Source organism: Mobula birostris, chromosome 1, assembly GCF_030028105.1.
Source record: "Mobula birostris isolate sMobBir1 chromosome 1, sMobBir1.hap1, whole genome shotgun sequence".
In the NCBI taxonomy this organism is placed as follows: domain Eukaryota; kingdom Metazoa; phylum Chordata; class Chondrichthyes; order Myliobatiformes; family Myliobatidae; genus Mobula; species Mobula birostris.
In genome coordinates, this window is record NC_092370.1 from 66,033,700 (window position 1) to 66,059,374 (window position 25,675).

The following is a 25,675-nucleotide window of genomic DNA, read 5'->3' on the forward strand; positions in this document are numbered from 1 at the left end:
ATAGGAGGAAGAATGAAACTCTGACTGAGAGGTGCCACAACAACAATGTCAGCAAGACCAAGGAGCTGATTATTGACTTCAGAATAAGAAACTGGAGGTCCATGAGCCAATCATCATTGGAGGATCAGAAGTGGAGAGGGTCAACAACTTTAAATTCTTCGGTGTTATAATTTCACAAGTTCTGTCCTGGGCCCAGCTCATAAGTGCTATTATGAAGAAAACACAGCAGCACCTCTATTTCCGTAGAGTTTTGTGACAATTTGGCATGACATCTAAAACCTTGACAAACTTATATAGATGAGTAGTGAAGACTATGTTGACTGGTTGTATTGCAGCCTGGTATGGAAACACCAAAGCCCTTAAATGGAAAATCCTACAGAAAGTATTAGATATGGCTCAGTCCATCACGGGTAGAGCCCTTCCCATCATTGAGTACATCTACATGAAACGGGGTCACAAGAAAAACAGCATCCATCATCAAAGACCCCTCATAACCCAGGCCATGCTCTCTTCTCACTGCTGCTATCAGGAAGAAAATATAGGAAGTTCAAGACCCATGCCACCAGGTTCATGAACAGTTATTGCCCCTCAACCAATAGGCTCTTGAACCAGAGGAATATAGCTCTGCCTCACTTGCTCCATCACTGAACTGTTCACACAACCAAAAGAAGTAAAAATTTTGAGCATGGTGTGACTCGTGTCCTGAGCTGTGTACATTTCAATGCAAGAAGTATCACAGGGAATGCTCAGGCATGGGTCAACAACTGGAATTATGTCATTGTAGCCATCAGTTGCTTGGTTGCTGGAGAGGCAGGACTGGCAGCTCAGTATTCTGGATTTCCATTGTTTTAGACATGACAGAGCAGGAGGGATTAAAGGAGGGGAAAATCTTGCGACAGTGCTCCAACTGGACAGACTGAAAAAGTCAACTAGAGAAACATTATGGGTGGAACTGTGAAATGAGAAAGGTATGACCATGTTAATAGGACTAGATGACAGATCACCCAACAGTCCTAGGGATTTAGAGGGGAAAAACTGTAAAGATATCACAGAGTGTTGTTGGAAACATAAGGTTGTTATAGAAGATGATTTTAACTTTCCACTTATTGACAGAGAAACCCATATTATAAAAGGACTAGATGAGAGAGTTTATCAAATGTGTTCAGGAAAGTTTCCTTCATCCATATATAGAAATCCCAATGAGGGAGCGTGCGATACTGGATCTGCTATTAGGAAATGAGACAGGGCAGGTGTCAGAAGTTGGTGTCGGGGAGCACTTTGCATCCAGTGACCACAATGCCATTAGTTTCAAAGCAAATATGCAAAAATATAGGTCTGGTCTGTGGGCTGAGATTCTAAGTAGGAGAAAGGCCAATTTTGATGTTATCAGAAACGATCTGGCAAGTGTGAACTGGGACAGGCTGTTTTCTGGCAAAAGTGTACTTGGTAAGTGGGAAGCCTTCAAGAACAAAATTTTCAGAGTATAAAGCTTGTATGTACTTCTGAAAATAAAAGGTAAAGATAACAAGTGTAGGGAAATTTGGTTTTCAAGACATAGTGAGGTCCTGGTTAAGAGAAAAAGGAGGTGCATAGCAAATATAGTCAGGTAGGAACAAATGAGGTGCTTATGTAGTATAAGAAATGCAAAAGAACACATGAGAAATCAGGAAGGCTAAAAGAAGGCATGAAGTTGCTCTAGCCGGGCAGATAAAGGAGAATTCTAAAGGTTCTACAGATATGTTAAGAGCAAAAGGATTGCAAGGGACAAAACTGGTCCTCTGGAAGACCAGAATGGTAATCCATGTGTGGCGCCAAAACAGATGGGGGAGATCTTAAATGAATTCTTTGCATCTGTATTTACTCAAGAGATGAATACAGAGTCTATAGAAGTGAGGCAAAGCGTCATCAACTTCATGGACCCTGTACAGATTACAGAGGAGGAGGAGTTTGCTACTATGAGGCAAATCCCAGGGTGGATAAGTCCCCAGGGCCTGACAAGGTCTTCCCTTGGACCCTACATGAGGCAAGTACAGAAACTGTCGTTGCCCTAGCAGAGATATTTAAATCATCTACTGCCACAAGGGTGGAACCAGGGGATTAGAGGATAGCCAATGTGATTTAGCTGTTTAAAAAAGGCTGTAAACATAAACCAGGAAATTAGAGTCCAGTAAGCCTGACATCAGTTGTGGGAAAGTTATTGAAAAGTATTCTAAGGGACCGGATATATGAGTATCTGGATAGGCATTGACTCATTAAGGATAATCAGTATGGCTTCACATGTGAAAGGCCATGTGCAACCAATCTTGGAGTGTTTTGAAGAAGTTACCAGGAAAGTGGATGAAGGAACAGCAGTGGGTATTGTCTCAATGGACTTTATTAAAGCATTTGATGAGGTCCCACATGGGAGGCTGATCAAGAAGGTTCAGTCACTTGGCATTCAGGATGAGATAATAGATTGGATTAGACATTAGCTTTGTGAGAGAAGCCGGAGAGTGGTAGTAGATGGTTGTCTCCCTGATGAGGCCTGTGACTAGTGGTGTGCTGCAGGGATTGGTACTGGGTCCTTTGTTGTTTGTCATCTATATCAATGATCTAGATGATAATATGGTTTACTAGATCAGCAGATTTGCAGATGATAACAAAATTGGGGGCATAGTGGACAGTGAGGAAGGCTATCATGGCTTGCAGTGGGATCTACATCAGTGTAGGTCCTACACAGTGAATGGCTGGACACCGGGGGAATGGTAAAACAAAGGGCTCTGGAAATACAGGTTGATAATTCTTTGAAAGTGGTTTCACAGGTAGATAGGGTCATAAAGAAAGCTGTGGGCACATTGGCCTTCATAAAAAAGTGTTGAGCACAAGAGATTGGGTGTTATGTTGAGGTTGTATAAAACATTGGTGAGGCCTATTTTGAAGTATTGTGTGCAGTTTTGGTCATCTACCTACAGGAAAGATGTACATAAGATTGAAAGAGTAAATTTACAAGGATGTTGCTGGTTCTGGAGGACCTGAGTTATAAGGAAAGGTTGAATAGGTTAGGACTGTTTTCTTTAGAATGTAGAAGATTGAGAGGAGATTTGATAGAAGAATACGAAATTATGAAGGGTATAAATAGGGTAAATATAAGCAGACTTTTTCCACTGAGGTTGGGTGGGACTACAATCAGAGGTCATGGGTTAAGAATGAAAGGTAAGAAGTTTAAGGGGAACATGAGGGAAAACTCTTTCACTCAGAGTGTCATGAGAGTGTGGAGTGAGCTGCCAGTGCAAGTGGTGCATGTGAGCTTAATTTCAACACTTAAGAGAAGTTTGAATAGGTACATGGATGGGAGGGATATGGAGGGCTATGGTCCCGGTGCAGATCGACGTGAGGTAGGCAGTTTAAATGGTGTCAGTACAGACTATATGAGTGAAGGGCCTGTTTCTATGCTATATAACTCTAACCTGTGGACACTTTCAAGGACCTTTCATCTCATAATCTTAATATTTATGACTTATTATTATTTTTATTTTAATGTTGTACTTGTACAGTATGCTGTCTTTTGCTTATTCGTTGTTTGTCCATCCTGTCGAGTGCATTCTTTCATTGATTCTATTATATTTCTTGGATTTATTGTGTATGCCCACTAGATAGTGAAACTCAGGGTTATATATGGTGAAGTATATGTACTTTGATAATACGTACCTTTAACTTTGAACTTTGATATTAAGGCTCTGGATGGTTGACCTCTGGGCTCCAGTAAGATTCACCTTTCCACAGAATCCCTCCAACTTGTGCTGAAGGGCGACCATAGAGAACAGGTTTCCTTCTATCTTATTGATTCACCTGTACTGCTGCTGGTGCTTGGTCTTCCCTGGCTCTATTGACACAACCCACTGATCAATTGGTCCCTAAAGGCACTCCATGAGTGCGGACAGGCATGCTTGTCTACCTGTATTGATCCAGTTCAAGACCCCGTCAGCATATCCCTTCCTGAGCAAAGTGCTGTTGTGGACCTGTCTGGTTTTCCAGCTGAATATGCTGACCTTCTTGACATTTTCAGTAAGAAGAGAGCCACCTCCCTGCCTTCACACCAGCCATACAACTATGCTATTGACTTTTTACCTGGTTATAGTTCTCCACTGGGTTGGCTTTTTTCCCTGTCTCATCCTGAAATAGTGGCAATGGAAATAGACATTGGACTTATCTGTCCATCTACCTCACTAGCAGAGGTGGCCTTCATTTTTGTGAGCAAGAAGAATGGCAAGCTCCACCCCTGCATTGATTATTGGCCCCTTAATGGTATCACAGAGAAGAACTGTTTCTCTTTCCTCTGCTTGTCTCTGCATTCGAACATATCCAGGGAACAACTATATTCTCTAAGATAGATCTCACAATGCTTACAGCTTGATTTGCATCCAAGAACGGGACAAGTGAAAGTTGGCATTCAACACCTCCATTGGTCACAATGCATACCTCGTGATGGCATTTGGTCTGACCAACTCCCCTTCTGTTTTTTCAGGCCATGACCAACAATGTGTTCCAGAAAAAATGTTGTAAACAAGAAAAAATCTGCAGATTCTGGAAATCCAAGCAACACACACAAACTGCTGGAGGAACTCAGCAGGCCAGGTAGCACCTATGGAAAGGGGAACGGTCAACGTTTCGGGCCAAGTCCCATCAGCAGAACTCTTTAACATGTTGACTCAATTTATTTTTGTCTATTTGGATGACATTCTTAACTATTCCTGCTCTCCCCAAGAACACATCCCACATGTCAGAAAGATGCTCAGATGGCACCTCAAGAACAAACTTTGTGTCAAGCCACAGAAGTGTGAGCTCTACAGAGAGCAGGGTGCTGTTCTTGGGCAACCTCTTCATCCCCTCCACTGTCTAAATGGACCCATTTATAGTTCAGGCAGTCATAGAGTGGCCTAACCATCTATGGTCAAACAGGTGAGGTGCTTCATGGGGATTGCAAATTTTTATTTCCACTTCATCAGAAACTTCAGTTCATCACTGTTCCCATAAATGCACTCACCAGGAAGACCTCTGCAGGATTCCAATGGACCAATGAAGCAGACCAAACCTTCTCAGAGCTAAAGTGATGCTTCACCAGTGCCTCAGTGATGCAACATCCAGACCTACCTTCTCCATTCCTCATCTTGGTAGATGCATGTCAGCATCGGAGCGCTTTTCGGTTTATAATCAACTGCACCCCTCTGCTTTTCTTTCCTGTCATTTGACTCCTGCAGAGTGTAACTACGATGTTGTGAACTGAGAGCTTCTGGCTGTTAAGGCGGCCCAGGAGGCATGGTGACACTGGCTGGAGGCAGCAGAGCACCACTTTCTGGTATGGACAGATCACAAGAAGCTCTCCTACACTCATAAGGAGAAGAGACTTAACTCCCGTCAAGCCCACTGGGCTCTCTTCATCTCCCACTTTAATTTCACCTTCACCTATAATCCTGACAGCAAGAATACCAAAGTTGATGCTCCCACCTGCCAGCTTGAGGACAATGCCAATACAGAGTCTATCCTTCCCCACACATGCATAGCTGCTCTGGTGATTTGCGGAATGGAAACAGAGGTGAAGGCTGCCCAACAGCCATGCGAGGCCCAGCTGGCTGTTAGCCCCTCTCACTGTGCACCCCAGAGAGCTGGAGTGTGGTCATGTTTCCCATCCGGTTGACAACCCAAGGATTCAACACACAAAGTGTTTGTGTCTCTACTTCTGCACTTGCGTCACCCTTGAACTCCTGTCACCTTAGCCTAATGTAGTAAGTGAGCCAAAGAATGATAACCTGGGTAAACTGAAAGCAACAAATGCAGGGCTGGACTGGGAATCATTACTGTACAGAGAGATTTGGGTGCTTTTGTACACCAATCAGTGAAAATGAGCTTGCAGCTGAGACAGGAGCAAGGATGCCTTGCTACAATTCAAAGTAAATTTGCTATCAAGTACATATATATCACCATGTACTATCTTGAGACTCATTTTCTTGCAGGTATTCACAGCAGAACAAATAAATACAATAGAATTAATGAAAAACTACACACAAACAATTTACAGGGCCCTGGTAAAACCACACAATATACAGTTTTTATCTCTAAGCCGAAGAAAGGAAGTGCTTGCCAAGAATGCAGCTAAGTTTAATCACACTGATTTCTGAGATGACATGACTGCTGAATGAGAAGGGATTAAGTCAACTGCTTATATATTCAGTAGAGTTTTGAAAAAGTGAAGAGGATTTAATTCAAATTTACAGAATGTTGTCATTGCCAGATAGATTGGGCATTAGGGAAAGAATGTTACTGCTGGTTGGGATATATAGAGTGAGGAATAGAGTCTCCATTACAGTAAAAAGATTCAGGACAGAGCTAAGTTAAAATGCCTTCATTCAGAGGATTGTAAACCTTTTTGTTGTTGAAAACAACTGCAGAGATCAAGTAGTTCAGTATTGTTTTAAGAGGGGGTGTTAAATTTCAGGATTTAGGGAGAGAATGGACAAATACTGGAAAGCAGAGGGAGAGCCATGAAATCAGACAACACAGAGAAATGCCAGTCATCCTGCAGCAATCATGAAACACCTACCCCAGCACTCTCTCTCTGTAGTCTACCACACATTGGTGATGCAAGTGCTCAGGTAAATATTGTGAGAATATCTGAGTGGACTATGAGCTGGTCCATTTCAGATTCCAACCACCGTCTGGACAAAAAAAAAATCCAGTGATCTCCTCTGAATTGCTTAGCCCTGATGCTCTCTAGATTATACATCCCTCTTCTATGGTGATACATTTTACCTATATCCATCCCGTTATTGTCCCTCATAAACTAGCTCACTAAACTGATTAGAAAGGCTAGCTTTGTTATAGGAGTCAAACTGGACACACTGGAGGCTGTGGTAGAAGAAAGGACCCTATGGAAAATCCTGGTAATTCTGGACAATGTTTCTCACCCTCTGCATGCCACCTTGGCTGAATGGAGGAGCCCTTTAGTAATAGACCGAGACAACTAAACTGCTCCAAAGATCGTTATATGAGGTCATTCTTACCCTCAGCCATTAGGCACTATAAAGAGTCAACCTATAACCAGGGAAGTGATGACCCCTCTTGTTAGATTGTTTGTGGTAACATTTTTATTCTTTCTACTTCTCTTCTAATATTTATATCAGTGCACTTATAATGCTACTGTAACACTGTAATTTCCTTTGGGATCAATAAAGTACCTACCTATCTATCTATCCATAATTTTGGGCACCTGCATCAGAGCCACTTGACCCCACTGCTCTGAGATAAACAGACCATTCATTCTCTCCTCATCCCAGTCAACATCCCAGTGAATCTCCTGCACACCCACCCTAGTGCAACCATGTAGTTTCTATAGTGTGGTTGACAGGAGCAGCACACAATATTCCAGTTGTGGCCAAGCTAATATTTAATAAAGTTGAATCGTAGCCTTCTTGTTCTTATATTCTATGTCCCAGCCAATGAAGGCAAGCATCTCAACTACCTCCTTCACCACTATTTATCTCTACTAGCACCTTCAGGATCCTTGAATTTGTCCACTAAGGACCTTCTATTCCTCAATAGTCCCTTTGGTCCTACCATTCACAGGGTTGGGTAAGCTGATTTGTTTTCCCAAAATGCATCACCTCCTAGATACCAGGATTAAAATTCTATCTTCCTTATTGATCAATATCCAACTAACCTCTATCATACAACTATTTTCCCCATTCCCATTGAATGGTGAAGGAAACTCAGGGGGCTGAATGTTCTACGACTGCACCAATTTTATATATTTCTTCTACACATCATTTTTAAATAGACTTAGTGAATCTCTGTGGATGCTTTTCCACACTCCTCATTATTCTCTCACTCATATACAGTATTTCCTCCTGTCTCAGTCTCATAATAACCTTTCATCTTCTCTTTTTCTGTATTCCTTTTCTTTATCAGTGCCTAGGACAACTGCAATAGTTCAGGCTCCTCCAATACTACCTAATGGATCCTCATACATGTCTCACTGACAGTCACACTTTTCCAAACCCCCTTGACTGATCAGTTCTAGTCAAGGGGGTTTGGAAAAGTGTGACTATGACTCTCTCGGAGCAAAATGCCCAGGTGACTCCACCTCTTCCTGATGTGCAATGGTGTCTCAACTTCCAATGCCTGCTCATTAACACTGAGCCAAAGTTCCTCAAGTTGTCTTTGTACAGAGTCTTAAATATAGTAGATATACTAATGCATATCATTGGTCCTGTACAGTCAGAAAAAGAAACAAAATCCATTCCTTGAATAATGCTTCATCTCACTAAAAAGTCATTTCCATGCTTGGTATTCATAAACAGTCAATGAATCCTTGTCTTGGCAACTGGAAGGACATTTATTGACCAACAACAACACACCTAGTTGAAGGAAGGAATGTAGAATCATGCCAGTTTTTTGTTCCCCATTTCCACTAGCTTTTGTAGTTGGTCATGTTTGCTTAATTTAGCAATTTAATTTATTTGAAGGGTTTTAATTACTGCTGACGTCTTTGTCCTCATTATGCAACCTTGCAGTGAGTTGCCATGGTGCACCTTTTTAGTTCAGGTTGAAGTAACAACAATTACAGTTGATACCATGTCTAATTATCATTGTAATATACAACAAAGGTTACTTTGATCAAAATTATGGAACAGAAATGATTTCTATTCATACTCGCCCTTGTCACTATGTAATGTAATAACACTTTTCTTCTAAGGAACATAGCTTATGAAAGACTGTATTGTTCCTACCCTGATTAATGTGTCAGATGAAGAGCTAAATATCGGGATATTTAGTTCTGTGAAAGAAACATTTTGTTTCTCTATGAAGGCATGAGCATCATGAGCTGCAAGTCCTTCAAGTAGAAACTGTTAAGATTTAGCAACATGCTTTCAATTTTTTTCATTCAAATTCCTTTGAGTGTTTTGCAAACTAAATCATAATCTATGCATTGTCACAGCTCATGTCAGCATTTAGTTTCAGCTCAATTACCGTGATAATTACTTTGAGCTGTGACTAGTCAAGAAAAATGTGACAATTTCTATGTGGCATGGGCACTGGGTATAATTGCCATAAGCATAGTTTATGTGCTGCTTCCTCTGTAGAAATTATAGTGTTGCTGTTAGAGATCTAAAAAAAATATTCCCACTGTATTTATGTAGATTGTTTTCTTTTGGTAGAAAACTATGTTTCATTTTTATTTGCATAGTTTATTTGCTAATTTGTAGTTTGCTAATCATAAAGCTCTTTTCACAAGAGTATGCCATTACTCTTATAGCATATTGTCCTATGTCTTTTGTGCAAATCAACCTGATGTCATAATGAACATTTGAAAGAGTTGTTACAGTTGCATGTTGGAAAGTTCTATTCCTCCTTCCCAGTTCTCTTTATGTGCTATAGAACAATAAACAGTGAAATTGCCTAATAAACTATAAAATTGCTAATTAGTGTTGTGTATCTCTGCTTCATCTCACAGGCTCAATTAAGACTACATTAAAATCATTTGTAGAATTTCTGGCACTTAACATATTGATAATGATTAATTATTATTTAAGTCATTACATCAATATACTTTTGATTCAGGTCCTACTATATTCAACAATTTAGACTATTAGTATTAGTTTATTACAAGTGGATTTAAAGTTGCAGCAAAACCTGAACTCATTGGGGAATTCAAATCTTTTACCCTGAATTGTTAAAATGTAGCTTTCGTAATTTGCTTGTAAATGAATAGTAATGGAGAAACATCTATTTAAATACAAATTAGGAGAACTGCAACAAGTTCTGTGAAAATTGAATATTCACATAGAAAGAATAGTATACAATCAACTTACAATTAAAGTCAAACAATCAGAAGAATCACTTCCTGATGAGAATGAGGAATGACGAGTTACAGTCAAAATGCAAGAGTGTACTTCTTGGTTTCATTCCTCAGTTAAAGGACCAGCACAGGAACTATGGGCCCAATGTCCTCTCTAATGTGAGATCCTTGAATAGCTGAAATGATCATATTCATATAATTTTATACAATTATAAATTAGAGAAATTTTCAAGCAAGTGAGGTGAGTGGAAATACTATCTTTTTCAGAATGTTGTGATAGGCATGATCAGTTCAAGAGCCACTTTATTAGTTCAATTAAGAATAAAAAAAAACACCAAAGTCATATTGTTGTTGGCTGACTACAATTCCTCCTTCAGTATGATAATTACAGGCAAACTCCAACTCATCACCAAGCCCTGAGACCTGGGAGTCAACACTTCCCTCTGCAACTGGATTGTTGATCTCCCAGCCAACAGACCGCAATCTGTAAGAACAAGCAGCAACACCTCTGCAATGATTATTATAAGCACTTGTTCTCCACAAGGTTGCAGCATCAACCCCCATTCTACTCGCTGTACACTCATGCCTGTGTGGGCAGATTCTGTTCTGACTCCATCTGCATCTTTCAGATGAAACCACTGTAGTGGGCTGTATCTTAAATAATGAGTCAGAGTACAGGGAGGCAATAGAGAGCTTAGTAACATGATATCATGACTATAATCTTTCCCTTGGTGTCAGCAGAACAAAAGAGTTGGTCATTGAATTTAGGAAAGGGTCCAGTGCACACACTCCTATCTGCATTAATGGTGTTGAGGCAAGAGCTTCAAGTTCCTTGGAGTGAACATCAGTAATAGTCTATCCTGGTCTAACAATGTAGATGTCACAGCTAAGAGAGCTCACCAATGCCTCTAGTTCCTCTGAAGGCTAAAGAAATTCAGCATATCCCTATTGACTCTCACCAATTTTTATCAATGCACCATAGAAAGAGATTGTTGGATCATTGACAGTGATAAGGGCCCTGAATATGCAGCGCTCCTGATAAATATCTCTGATGGGTGGAAGGGAGACCCCAATGATAATACAATAAATTGTACTCTTGACCTTACAATCTACCTCATCATGATCTTGCACCTTATTGTTTACCTGCACTGCACTTCCTCTGCAGTTGTTCCACTTGATTCTGTGTTGTTGTTGTTTTATCTTGCTCTAATGTAGTATACTGTGTAATGATGTGATCTGTATCAACAGTATGCAAGTCAAGCTTTTCACTCTATCTTGGTGCATGTGACAATAATAAACCAATTTCAACTCTGATAGTATCCTGTCCCGTGTTGTTCAATATTAAAATGTGCTTCCATTGAATGATACTATATCAATATTTAATATTTGTGAAATTATGTTTTCTTAATTTAGTTTCTCCACTTTAGTGTGCAGCAGAGGAACCAACTATCTCTGATTGAAGACAAAAGGGTTGCAAAATTATTTCCCATGAACTAATTATGTTGTTTTCTAGCCTGCTACCAACAAGCATGCAAGAATACAACAGATTAGCCACTCCAATATTTGATTGTTTTCGCTTTAGAGGTAACTAATCACCTTTACTCGACATGTTATTTCCATTGATTTAACTGAGACCAGATGCCTTCCATGTTCTGCAGTCAGGCTGTTGATCCAGATAAGATATGTAAACTTGCAAAATCACTCATATTACTTGAAACCACCTCCCAAAATGATATGAAGTATTAATACGTAAACGTTTCATTGATATAGATATTTTGGATGAAGTACGTTGTCTTGTGCAAATGCTGGGAATGCAAAATAGAATTAGAAAGCACAGCAAGTGCTGTTCTGAAAGAATCTGTGGAACAAGATATAGAGTTACGATTTCATTTTGATGACTTCTCATGAGAACTGGGAAAATATTAGGGAATACATATACTGTACATTTTAAATTGAGGGAGATGAGAGAAGGCCTGTGATAGGAGCTGATCCAGAGATATAAAATGACACAAGTGGTGGCAGTGTTGGCTAAAATAGTATCTCTGAAGGAGTTGAAAATTGGAGATGGGGATGAATTTTTTAAATATCAGAGAGAAAAACAAAAACAGCTGCTTGAAATGTGAGATAAAAGGATGGCATTTCTGATCATCTGAATTTGCTTTTGTGTAATTGGTTAGACATCTGTACAAGAAGAAATCCATAATAAGAAATAATGTTTGAATATTGGCTACAGCATGTAAAGCTGACAAATTTGTGTGGCCAAAAATTAGCACGAGCAGTAGTGATGGTAACCTCATAACTATTGGCACACAGTACATTCGGATCTCTGCCTCCACTGCACTCTGCCACCCTACCCCCAACTGAAATCAAACCCAGTGTCTACGTTTACACACACACACACACACACACACACACAATGCTGTTTGCTTGCATGATGTGTTTTTTTCTCTCTGTACATTGGGTGTTTGACAGTTTATTTAATATGGATTCTTTAGGGTTTCTTTGTTTCTTGGCTTCCAGTAAGGAGACGAATCTCAAGGTTGTATAATATATACACACTTTGATAATAAATGTACCTTGAGCTTTGAACTTTGAACACAGAGAGAAAGGTGTGTGGGTTGGGAGATTGCCTCAAGGACAGAAAGACAGGAAATAAGTTATGTTAGTGACCATGAAGTTGTTAAGTGGAATATAATGTGGTAAATTGTGAGGTTATCCACCTTGGAAGGAAAAAATATTAATTATTATTAAAGTGAGGTGGCAGTACAAAATCTTGCAAGACGGCATAGAAAGCATAAAAAATTGGTTAGAAAGTCTAATGGAATATTAGCTTTTATTTGAAGAGATATGGGCTATAATGTTTGGGGAGCTTTGATGCAGCATTACCAGCACTAGTGAGAGCATACCTCGAATATTTCACACAGTATTGAACTTCATATTTAAGCAAGGATATACGCTAGTTGTAATGGAATGCAGACCAGGGGAAGTTAACTGGTTTGATTTGTGGCATAAAGCGGATGATGCATGAAGAAACAAGGTGCCTGTTTCACTCTTTGGATTATGAATGAAAGAAAGGTGATCCAATTGAAACATTGACTTCTGATGGTATTGACAAAGTGGATGCTGAGAAAATGATCCTTTGTAATAGTCATCTACAACTAGGGGACATAGTTTAAGAACGGGGTGTTACTCATCTAACATTGTGCGGAGAAATTACTTCTCTCAGACAGTTATGTTGCTTTTATTCCAATGTTCTGAGCAAATAATGGGCATGTGCGATAATAATTAATGTGCAACCAAATCCAGCACAAACAATAGACATCATCTCTTCCTGCAAGAGATGGGAATTGATGGTACCTCCTTATAGAGATAAGGGGTGAACATTTAGGATTCCCACTGCTCTTGGTTTGACTTGGGAGCTCCATTAATTGATCTCAGGTGTCTTCATTGTTTATAATGCTTTGTTGGTGGTGGCAGGTGTGGAGGAGATTGGCAACAGGCTGACAGAGAAGAATAATCCAGATGGGTAATGTACAGGTGACCTGAGAAAGCAAAGGATAATTGTGTTGAGAGGCTAGAGTGGAGGTAGTCAAGTGATGACATCTCCAACATACATCCCACTAGAAGTGGCAACACAACAGAAGATTAACGTCATCTTAGCTTGTTGCGTGAAACTGCTGAAAAGTCTGTTCACATGATGCATCTTTTCTCTCCTGGATTAAAACAGGTGTTTCTCCATCAGGGAATCAATCCTGGGTATTTGTAAATGAGCCTGGATATAATCAGTCCACCTCACCTTGGCTCCGGAGTTAACCTGCATTTAAAATAGAATGCATCATCTGATTCCGAATGCATTAACCGTTGATGACACGACCAGATCTGTGCTCAGTAAAATTGCTCATAAATTGTATTAAGTAATGAACTCTTTCTGAAACATCATTTAGAATGGTGCGAAAAGCTGTTCCAAGAAGAAACATTTGGCAGGGCGACGGTGTAACATTTGGGTTTATGTTTTTGTGAAAACCTAAACAATACGACGCAGATTCGTCTTCTGTTTTATTTGTTCCTTTGGAACTTTTTTTGTTGCTTTGAACTAGAATTAGGCAGAATTCTGTCTTTGGGATAAATGGTGAGGAAGGCTGCAGAACATCAATGCTTACTCCCCAGATAAATGGTATCACCCAGGCTGCTGCTGTTTGATGACTGGCTACTTTCTGTCAGTGAGTGCAATTACTGTACTGGCTCCCCGAAAAGAAGCACAAGCATTTTCATTCATTGTCCTGGAGTGTGATTATTACTGAAGAAACCTGGACTCGCATAGAATGAGTATGGTAAAGAGCAAGCGCCGCAATCAGAGATGTAAGTATTGGCGCTGAAACAATGCGATTAAGTACATGTAGACATTAGTGAACGCAGTTGGTCTGTAGTCAAATGTTTGCTTAAATTACATGTGGACAAATCAAGATATGAGCCAACTGCACAAATAAAGTAATTATCAGGCTAGATTTTTTTTATAGTAGTTAAGAGTTCCGTTTCTTACATCGAAAAGAAATATTTTTTTCCGTTTCATTCGCCTGAGTAAGTGTACAGAAGTATCTGTCAGAACTTTCATTACTTGTCGCCAGGAAACTTGCTTTCATTAAGTTCAGAATTAAAACATGGGCATCGTGATTAACATCGGTGTAACATACGTCTTTGCGAGTTTCGGTGAGAGCTTCGTGCTGCCACCGAAACGTTGGAAAGTAGGGTTGATTTTTTTCTTAATGTAAACATTGCAACAGCGAAGTCTTTTGGAATGAATGAAACGTGAAAATGTACGATATGCCCTTCAGCTGTCAAGAACACACGGGCACGGGGTTTCATTGAAGGATTATGTTCGAATCGAAACAACAGTCATCCCCAAACTTCCTTTACTTACAGAGGATGAAAGTCATCTTAGTGGAAGTTCAATCAGTTTAACATAATAGTGAGGCGAAATCTATCTGCAACGGAATGTTTTCCACTGAGATAAATACAGAAGTTAATGTAACACCTCTTGGGTAAACGGGCAGTTTTCACACTTTGATACAAATTGCCCTGAAACAAATACAGCAGCAATTCCATTGAACGAGACCGCAGGATGACAGCATTTAGAGCATATTTCATCCATTAGTCTGGTAACTTTTGTCGGCAGGCATCTAATCTTTTAGACAGAGGGAAAGAAAATGAATGCACAGTTTCAGGTGTTTCTGATGGATTACAAACAAGAAAAATATTTTGTATTTTACAGAGAATGAAAAGCCTTTTTATTACATACTTGTCCTGAAGGTCTCAAACGATGTTTATCTATATAATATAATATGATATACCTCTATAGCTTATTATATATTGGGTTCTTATAAACAGTACATTATCATTCTGACAAAAACACTCTTGGTAGCGAACTGATTCTTGAAGATATATTTCCTATTAACTATTGGCATTTGTTGCTGAATTATTTACCTTTTAATACATGTACTGTAGTGCCTATATTGTTATACACCTGAGATTATTCAATGATTGAGACTAAAGAATTGTAATACAGTACTCAATTACAATTATTATGCATACACTATTTTTGAGCTTTAAAATGTGAATTTTAATGCCTCCAGATTTTTGTTTTAAAATGATGAGTGATAACCATTGAGATAAGGTTTGGGAGGCTACAAAATTAAATCTTGTCCCTTTTTTTAAGTACAGCAGAAGTCTAGTCTAGTGCTTGAGGATAACTCCAGTAGCCTCAGAGAGTGAGATGGATAATTAGTCTGTCCCCATTGATGGTAATAAAAGCACCCTCATGCTGCTTGTTCAGTTGGATGGCTTGGATGTTCTGAGGATGTTATCCAGGCTCATCAGCAGGGGGGCAATATCATCAGTGACTTAATAGAGATAACGCCAGCCTGCATCTCAAAGCTGTATATCAGCTGTGGTGCATTCTTGTCTGGCCCACCAGAATGAGCAGTGAGCTGTCCGTGCCCAACACTTCTCTGCAGCAGTAATTTGTTTCTCAGTCTTTGAGACCACTAACAGCACTTAAGCCACATTTGTGTTAGCCGATTGTCAGGAGGATGAGTAAAGCACTGGATCGGAATGGTGCAATGCGGCCTTCCATGACAATGAGAGCAGACAGCTGTGTAGCTCAATGACCGAAGGACTTGGATGAAATGCCTAAAGTTCAATGATTTCACACCAGTGGTCAAGGAATGTGGCATTCCCTAACAACTGCATCACTGCTCAATTCATCACAGCACCAATCAGTAATCATTCGAGACCCATACCCCACATTGCCACAGAAGCATACAGTTGGCCCGATAGTCATTCATATCTCATACTCACGCTTTACGTAAGTCTATTGGAAGCTTCCAAATCACCCAAGCAAATTTCGCAGCATTCACTGACACACGTTTCCCTTCATTGAAAAGGGAAGTGAAGTCAAGCCACAGGCAGCAGGAATGAACTGGAGATAGAATGGGCATTTTGCATGTTCTAATCTCTATGGACAATGCTATGTTAGTCAATGTTGGAATTGCCTTGACACACTTAAAACTAACAAAGATTATGTTATGCTTGTGCCTTGTGTTATACCTCAAAGCTTTCTGATTTACAGGATTCAGACTACAGATAAAGAATATCCCTTATGATTCCAATTCCCCAGAGCCCCAGATATTGTAATCCACACCAAAACCACGACCTTCTTTAAAATACCCAAAATGTGTGGCCTAGCAAGGAATGGAGCGAATAGTGAGGAGGAAAGAACAATGAAGAAACCCTGTCACTCAATTTCATGCCCTGCCACCATCTCAGGCACTGAGATGACATATAACTAGAGGGTGGTATTCAGGTGGATGTGTGCACATAAACATACGTTGGTCTTTAGTCAGAAAGAGGACAAGGATATCAAGTCTAGAGGCTGACATCCTCCAGACCTCTCCTGAGGAGTGGATAAAGACTTTAACTGGACAACCAAAAACAAAGAACTATGACATTCTTTGCACATGTTTAACACCAAAACTGGGCTGAGAAGTGGCAGATGGAGTTCAACCCAGATAAGTGCGAGATGGTTCATTTTGGTAGGTCAAGTATGATGGCAGAATATAGCATTAATGGTAGGACTCTTGGCAGTGTGGAGGATCAGAAGGATCTTGGGTTCCATGTCCATAGGACACTCAAAGCTGCTGCGCAGGTTGACTCTGTGATTAAGAAGGCATACGGTGCATTGGCCTTCATCAATCGTGGGATTGAGTTTAAGAGCCAAGAGGTAATGTTGCAGCTATATAGGACCCTGGTCAGACCCCACTTGGAGTACTGTGCTCATTTCTGGTTGCCGCACTATAGGAAGGACGTGGAAACTGTAGAAAGGGTGCAGAGGAGATTTACAAGCATATTGCCTGGATTGGGAAGCATGCCTTATGAGAATAGGTTGCGTGAACTCGGCCTTTTCTCTTTGGAGCGATGGAGGATGAGAGGTGACCTGACAGGGGTGTATAAGATAATGAAAGGCACTGATCATGTGGATAGTCAGAGGCCTTTTCCCAGGGCTGAAATGGCTTGCACGAGAGGGCACAGTTTTAAGGTGCTTGGAAACAGGTACAGAGGAGATGTCAGGGATAAGTTTTTTACGCAGAGAGTGGTGAGTGCATGGAATGGGCTGCCGGTGATGGTGGTGGAGGCGGAATCGATAGGGTCTTTTAAGAGACTCCTGGATGACTGTGGGGCTTAGAAAAATAGAGGGCTATGGGTAACCCTAGGTAGTTCTAAGGTAGGGACATGTTCGGCACAGCTTTGTTGGCCGAAGGGCCTGTATTGTGCTGTATGTTTTCTATGTCGTGGCCCATTCCTTTCCTCTGTGAAAATGGTGGCCAATACCACTGGGCAATCCATGCACCCAACAATTAAGCAGAGTTTGCCAGCTGATCTGGAAGTTCAGACTGCTGTCCTGTAAGCAAAACTATTCCTACTGTGACTGTAGTTCATGATATTTCCATTGTATGTAAGTGACCCAAGTGTGGTGTAATAGTCGTGCTTCAAAGTCATTAAGTTTAATATAATTGGTTTACTATTGACACAGGTACTGAGATAGAGGGAAAAAAACATGTCTTGGTCAAACTTATCAATTCATTATCACAGTGCATTAAAGTAGTACAAGTATAATAACTGTGCAGAATAAAATGTTACAGTACAGGGAACATGCAGTGTAGGTAGTCAGTAAGGTCACAACTTGGTAGATTAGTGGGATAGAAATGACCTTGAGCTTCATGGTACATGCTTTCAGCTTATTGTATCTTCTGCTTGAAAGGAGGGGGGAGAAGAGAAAAAGTCCAGGCTGGGTGGGATCTTTGATTATGCTGGCTGTTTTACCTACTGTAAGTCATAGAAACATGGCACCATGGCTAAACATCCAAATTCAAAAGCCTGTTCCTGCTTTCTCCACATGCTTTTCATTTTAGCCCATAAAACTATATCTTATCCTTTCTGAATATATTTAAGTGTTTGGCTTCATCTGCTTTCTGTGGTACACAATTCAATGCATTTACACTCCCTGAAAAAATAATGTTTTCTTCTGCTCAATCTTGGATGACATTCCCTTTATTCTTAGACCGTGACTGTGGTTCTGTATTCATTGACCACGGTCCTTTCTGTGGTCAAGAACATCCTTCCTGCATTTGATCTGTTAGAAGTATTCATCTAATATAAAATCTGTTCCCATTCTTCTAATACCTAATGAATATAGGGCTTTCTGACCTAATTTCTTGTTAGTTCTGCCATCCCAGGAATCATTCCAGTGAAACTTTGCTGCTCTGCCTCCATTGCAAGAATATCCTGACTCTGCAGAAAGTAGAACTGCACAGAGCACTTGGGATCACACTGCAGAAGTACATGCAATACTTACTATAAGACTCACTGGGCCTTGTATGATTGCAGGCAGATGCCCCTGTTCTGGTTCAAATCTTCTCATTTTGAAGTGGAACATGCATTTTAACTGCCTGCTACACGTGCTTTCAGCAAATGGTAATACAAGGGCATGGAGACCTGTCACATCTCCATCATTCTTAATCTTCTGCCTTTCAGATAGTTTGCCACCTAAAGTGGATAATTTTGAATTCATTCATACTATCCTGCATATGCCCACTCACCCACCCAGCCTGGACCTTCTCTACATCTTCCTCACATCTGCTCCACTTTTTGTCATTTGCACAGTTGGACATATCAGATGAGAAAATCTAGTAGCCGGGATCCCAGCATTGATCCCTGTAGTAGTCCATAAATCACTGCCTGCCCCTCGGAAAAAGACCATTATTTCAATTCTTCCTGTCTGCATCAGTACCTTAACTACCGCCACCTCTCTGCCATCCACCCAGTCCCAATTGCTTTAATATTGCAAGCTGATCTCCTATGGGACTATACTAAACGTCTTCTGAGAATCCACATGCAGAGCATTCAGATGTAGTGTTCATCTGTGCTAGTTGCATCCACAAAAATTCGAGTCGATTTGTCAAGTATTTCATCCAGTATCCAGTATCTGGTTTCTGATGATAGCGAAGTCAGTTGGTAGGGAATGAAGGGATCATGACTGCAGCCTGCATACCTGGTATTGACTTGCATGCTTCACTCCTGTTGATATGTACTATACTAGCTGAATATAGTGCAAAGCATTGTTTTTGTGTTGACAAAGAATTGATGTGTTCCCCATTATATTACAGTAATGCCTTTGTGGATCACCAGCAAAACTATATACTCTCCAGTAGCTGATAACAAGGGAACAAAAATTAGTTTCACTCTATCTTGAATATAGCAACTCGGAGACCCCTACACCCAACTTCCAACATCAGACAATTTCAATATGGCCTCAGCCTTTAGCAAGCTCTTATCCCTGCCCTTGGCTGCAAGCTGAATATGAACAGTCTGTCATGCGATCCAAATTGGGAAATAGTGCAGATATCCCCCGTCTGGTCAGAGCCAGATACACAGAAGTTCATCGCCCTAATGACCTTCAGAACATTAAGGATACAGAGCGATAATAATAAAGTTTCCAATTTTTTTAAACAATGCAAACGTGCATGGAATGATGGTGTCTGGGACTGTAATGAAATAATCTTGTAAAAAGTATTGATACTTGTGTGCATGGTTCTTTGGGCTATAGATCCAATATTAGATGTGATTAATAGCAGATGAAAATCTAATCATTTCTGAACTGAGTGTGTTGAAAGAGTAAACAGAATATGAGAACAACAGTAGAGGTTAATATTGCAGTACAATTATCTTCTAGGGATGAGAAGGAAGAAATGGATTGTTCATTTATGTTTTTCTCAACCAAATGTCATCAAATTCTGAACAGTTGCCATTACAGCTTATTGTTTTAAATAATTATGTATGGGATAGGAGAAAACTATGTTTTATGATTAAAATGAAAAATATGGACTTTAAAGTTGTATTAAAGACAAGGTTCTAAATGTGCATTAATAGGAAATGGAAGTCTTAGATTGTAACAAGGTGAAAAACATCTCCTACAATTGGATTAATGTGGGCCTTTCCAAAACTACATGGATATGTTTATAATGGGCTGAAGCTATTCCAACACCATGGGAAAAAAAAAGAAGGTGCTAGAAATACACAAATGAAACAGCAGTAGCTTGAAAGCTTTACTTGATTTGTTCTCCACAAATGCTACTTGAACTGCTAATTGTTAACAGTCTCTTTTTTTTTGCAGTTTTGCAGGATTTTGCATTTCTACCAGTGAGATATTGTTTAATCTATGTGTGAATACTGCAAATGATTATGCTTCATGACCATATAGTTTTATTTCATTGTGACATTTTTATCAAATATTTTAGTATGTGATTCAATATTGACTGCCATTAAATCATGCCTGATGTGTATCTCAACTTTAGTTACCCACTCAATCAATATATTTATATACACTTAACAGAATAAAAACATCTCATATTGCTTTAACGCTCCTTTTTTTCCGTCAATGCAACGTGTAATATCTACTTGCGTATTTCATTGACCTGAAACCTGCTAATGATAATCATCAGTCTCTGGTCTGTATTTTGTTAAATAATCTTAAGCAACATAATAAGTTTCTGCAACAAAGCTAAAATTTATCATCATAACCCAAGGATTGTTTTAAACAAGAGAAAATAGCTGTAATTGCTGCCAATATTCAATGGATTTGTAACTTGTCATACTTTGTGTGCATCAACACAACTGCTGACGTAACAATTGGTTTCTGGAAAAGAGAATTAGCAATTTTATTGAAACTATTGAGAGATATTCACAAAGATATTGATCCTATTGCTATCATCAGAGGTTTTGTGGTTTATCTGTAGTCTTAAAGATTAACTCTTCAGTCAAGAGTTTTGAACCAACCTCCATGGCTTACTTATTTGAGGACAGGCAGGCTGCTCAGCGATTCCGATTTGGTGCATGTTCAGTGAATGTTTCTTTCTCCTGTGAATCTCTACTCTTGTAGCACCACATATACCCACAGGAGAAACTGTATAGATCTTCAAAAAATACAAGGTACAACTTTGCAAAAATGGTCATGGAATGTGCATTGGCTATTTCTTGGTGGAAAAACACCATAAGACATAGGCGCTGAATTAGTCCATTTAGCTATCGAGTCAGTTCCGTTATTCCATCTTGGCTGATCCCAGATCCCACTCAATCCCATACACCAGCCATCTCACCATATCTTCTCAGGAAACTATCAACTTCCATCTTAAATATACTCATGGACTTGGCCTCCTCACGGACGGTGGCAGAGCATTCCACAGATCCATTACTCTCTGGCTAAAAATAGTACCTCCTTACCTCTGTTCTAAAATATCACTCCTCAATTTTGAGGCTGTGTCCTCCAGTTCTGTGGAAACATCCTCTCCACATCCACCCTATCTAGTCCTTTCAGCATTCAGTAGGTTTCAATGAGATTCTCCCGCCCCCCGCATTCTTCTAAATTCCAGTGTTAAAGCTGCCAAATACTTCTCATATGTTAACTCCTTCATTTCCGGAATCATCCTTATGACCCTCCTCTGGACTCTCTCCTATGACAGTGCTTCCTTTCTGACATATGGGGGCCAAAAATGTTGACAGTACTCCAAGTGCGGCCTGACCAGTGTCTTGTAAAGCCTCAGCTTTATTTCCAGCATTATCTCCATGCTTTTATATTCTAATCTCCTTGAAATAAATGGCAACATTCCATTTACTGCCTTTACCACAGCCTCAACCTGTAAATTAAACTTCTGGGATCTTGCCCAAGAACTCCTAAATCCCTCAGCCTCTTTAATGTTTGAATTTTCTCCCCATTTAGATAATAGTCTACACTATTTTTCCTTTTGCCAAAATGCGTTATCATACATCGCCCAAAGTTGTATTCCATCTGCCATTTTTTTGCCCAAAACTTTCCCAACCACTGAGGTTAGGCTAACTGGCCTATAGTTTCCTTTCTTCTGCCTTCCTCCCTTCATAAAGAGTGGAGTGATATTTGCAATTTTCCAGTCTGGGACCCTGCCAGAATCAAGTGATTCTTAAAAGGTCATGACTAATGCATCCTTTATCTCTGGGATGTAGTCCATCTAGCCTAGATGACTCATCCACCGTAAGACCTTTGAGTTTGCCTAAGCACTTTTTACTTTGTAATACCAATGGCACTCACTCCTGCTCCCTAACACTCACGGACCTCTGGCACACTGCTAGTATCTTCCACAGTGAAGACTGATGCAAAGTACCCTTAAGTTCATCTGCCATTTCTTTGTTCCCCATTACCTTCTCACTAGCATCATTTTCCAGTGGTCCAATATTAACTCTCACCTCCCTTTTACTCTCTATATAACTGAAAATACTTTTAGTATCCTGCTTTATATTATTGGCTAGTTTGCCCTCATGTTTCATTTTTGCCCTTCTTAGAGCTTTTTTAGGTGCTTTTTGTTGGATTTTAAAAGCTTCCCAATCATCCAACCTCCCACTCACTTTTGCTACCTTATGTGTCCTTTCCTTGGCTTTTATGCAGTCCTTAATTTCCCTTGGCAGCCACGGTTACCTACCCCTGCCATTTGAGAACTACTTATCCTGTGGGGGATATCTATCCTGCCCGTCTTTCAAAAACAGTCTATTCTTTGATGTTAAGTTCCCATCTATGGCCTTTTTTTCTAGTCAGGACTTAGTGATGCACACAGTGTAATACAAACCAATCTCTGTTGGGAAGGACAACCCAATGATTAGATACAAATGCAGACAGAGCAAACAATTAAATTGTACACACGAGGAATTCTGCAGATGCTGGAAATTCAAGCAACACACATCAAAGTTGCTGGTGAACGCAGCAGGCCAGGCAGCATCTCTAGGAAGAAGTACTGTCGACGTTTCGGGCTGAGACCCTTCGTCAGGACTAGCTGAAGGAAGAGCAAGAAACCACAGAAAAACTACAGCACAGAAACAGGCCTTTTGGCCCTCCTTGGCTGTGCCAAACCATTTTCTGCCTAGTCCCACTGACCTGCACACGGACCATATCCCTCCATACACCTCCCATCCATGTATCTGTCCAATTTATTCTTAAATGTTAAAAAAGAACCCGCATTTACCACCTCGTCTGGCAGCTCATTCCATACTCCCACCACTCTTGGTGTGAAGAAGCCCCCTCAATGTTACTTTTAAACTTTTCCCCCCTCACCCTTAACCCATGTCCTCTGGTTTTTTTTTTCTCCCCTTGCCTCAGTGGAAAAAGCCTGCTTGCATTCACTCTATCTATACCCATCATAATTTTATATGCCTCTATCAAATTTCCCCTCATTCTTCTATGCTCCAGGGAATAAAGTCCTAACCTATTCAACCTTTCTCTGTAACTGAGTTTCTCAAGTCCCGGCAACATCCTTGTAAACCTTCTCTGCACACTTTCAACCTTATTTATATCCTTCCTGTAATTTGGTGACCAAAACTGAACACAATACTCCAGATTCGGCCTCACCAATGCCTTATACAACCTCATCATAACATTCCTGCTCTTATACTCAATACTTTGATTAATAAAGGCCAATGTACCAAAAGCTCTCTTTACAACCCTATCTACCTGTGATGCCACTTTTAGGGAATTTTGTATCTGTATTCCCAGATCCCTCTGTTCTACTGCGCTCCTCAGTGCCTTACCATTAACCTACATGTTCTACCTTGGTTTGTCCTTCCAACGTGCCATACTTCACACTTGTCTGTATTAAACTCCATCTGCCATTTTTCAGCCCATTTTTCCAGCTGGTCCAAGTCCCTCTGCAGGCTCTGAAAACTTTCCTCACTGTCTACTACACCTCCAATCTTTGTATCATCAGCAAATTTGCTGATCCAATTTACCACATTATCATCCAGATCATTGATACAGATGACAAATAACAATGGACCCAGCACTGATCCCCATGGCACACCACAAGTCACAGGCCTCCACTCGGAGAAGCAATTCTCTACTACCACTCTTTGGCTTCTTCCATTGAGCCAATGTCTAATCCAATTTACCACCTCTCCATGCATACCTAGCGACTGAATTTTCCTAACTAACCTCCCATGCAGGACCTTGTCAAAGCCTTACTGAAGTCCATGTAGACAATATCCACTGCCTTCCCTTCATCCACTTTCCTGGTAACCTCCTCGAAAAACTCCAATAGATTGGTCAAATATGACCTACCACGCACAAAGCCATGTTGACTCTCCCTAATAAGTCCCTGTCTATCCAAAAGCTTGTAGATTCTGTCTCTTAGTTCTCCCTCCAATAATTTACCTACTACCGATGTTAAACTTACCTGCCTATAATTTCCCGGATTACATTTCGATCCTTTTTTAAACAATGAAACAACATGAGCAATCCTCCGGCACCTCACCTGTAGTAAGAGATTTGAAAGTGGGAGGGGGAGGGGGAGATCCAAAATGATAGGAGAAGACAGGAGGGGGAGGGATGGAGCCAAGAGCTGGATAGGTGATTGGCAAAAGGGATATGAGAGGATCATGGGACAGGAGGCCCAGGGAGAAGGAAAGGGGGGAGGAGGGGGAGGAGGGGGAAACCCCAGAGGATGGGCAAAGGGTATAGTCAGAGGGACAGGAGGAGAGAGAGAGAGAGAATGTGTGTATATAAATAAATGGGTGGGGTACGAGGAGGAGGTCGGGCATTAGCGGAAGTTAGAGAAATCAATGTTCATGCCATCAGGTTGGAGGCTACCCGGATGGAATATAAGGTGTTGTTCCTCCAACCTGAGTGTGGCTTCATCTTTACAGTAGAGGAGGCCGTGGATGGACATATCAAAATGGGAATGGGATGTGGAATTAAAATGTGTGGCCACTGGGAGATCCTGCTTTCTCTGGCGGACAGAGCGTAGGTGTTCAATTGTACCACAGAGGCAAAATTCGAAAGGACAAAGAATGCAGGACTGAAGGTGCTGTATTGAAATTTTGAATTTTAAACATTCCGAATGTTAAAAAGCCTGAACAGATTAGATATGGCAAAGTTATTTCCCATGGTAAGGGAGTTTAGGACAAGAGGGCATGACTTCAGGATTGAAGGACGGCCATTTAGAACAGAGATGCAGAGAAATTACTTTAGTCAGAGGGTGGTAAATCTGCATGTGACCAGAATGAATAAAATGTACTTTGCACTTCAGCACAGAGTACCAGATAAAATTCATTACATGCCGATCCAAATAATTCAGTTAAATTAGGTCTCATTCTTTTTGCAGTACACTTGATTGTTTACCTTTTTTAAGCACAAGCTTTGATGGAGGTATGGATAACGTTGAGTTTTAAAATTGTATTAAAATAGCAGCAGTGGCATTATTAGGAACTGATTTTTTT

General features: G+C 40.3%; 1 protein-coding gene across 5 annotated transcripts in view; it reads left to right on the top strand.

Annotated features, from left to right (window-relative positions):
• Positions 1 to 25,675, top strand: part of LOC140199564 (RNA-binding Raly-like protein) — a 1,057,088-nt gene that overhangs the window by 755,423 nt on the left and 275,990 nt on the right. The window contains exon 1 of one of the 5 annotated variants that reach the window (XM_072262220.1): positions 14,141 to 14,191. The exons of the other annotated variants lie outside the window; for them this stretch is intronic. Coding sequence (XP_072118321.1) covers positions 14,155 to 14,191 — 37 coding nt within the window. The 5' untranslated portion in view covers positions 14,141 to 14,154. Of the gene's footprint in view, positions 1 to 14,140; positions 14,192 to 25,675 lie in introns of those variants that run through there. 5 annotated transcript variants of the gene reach the window in all.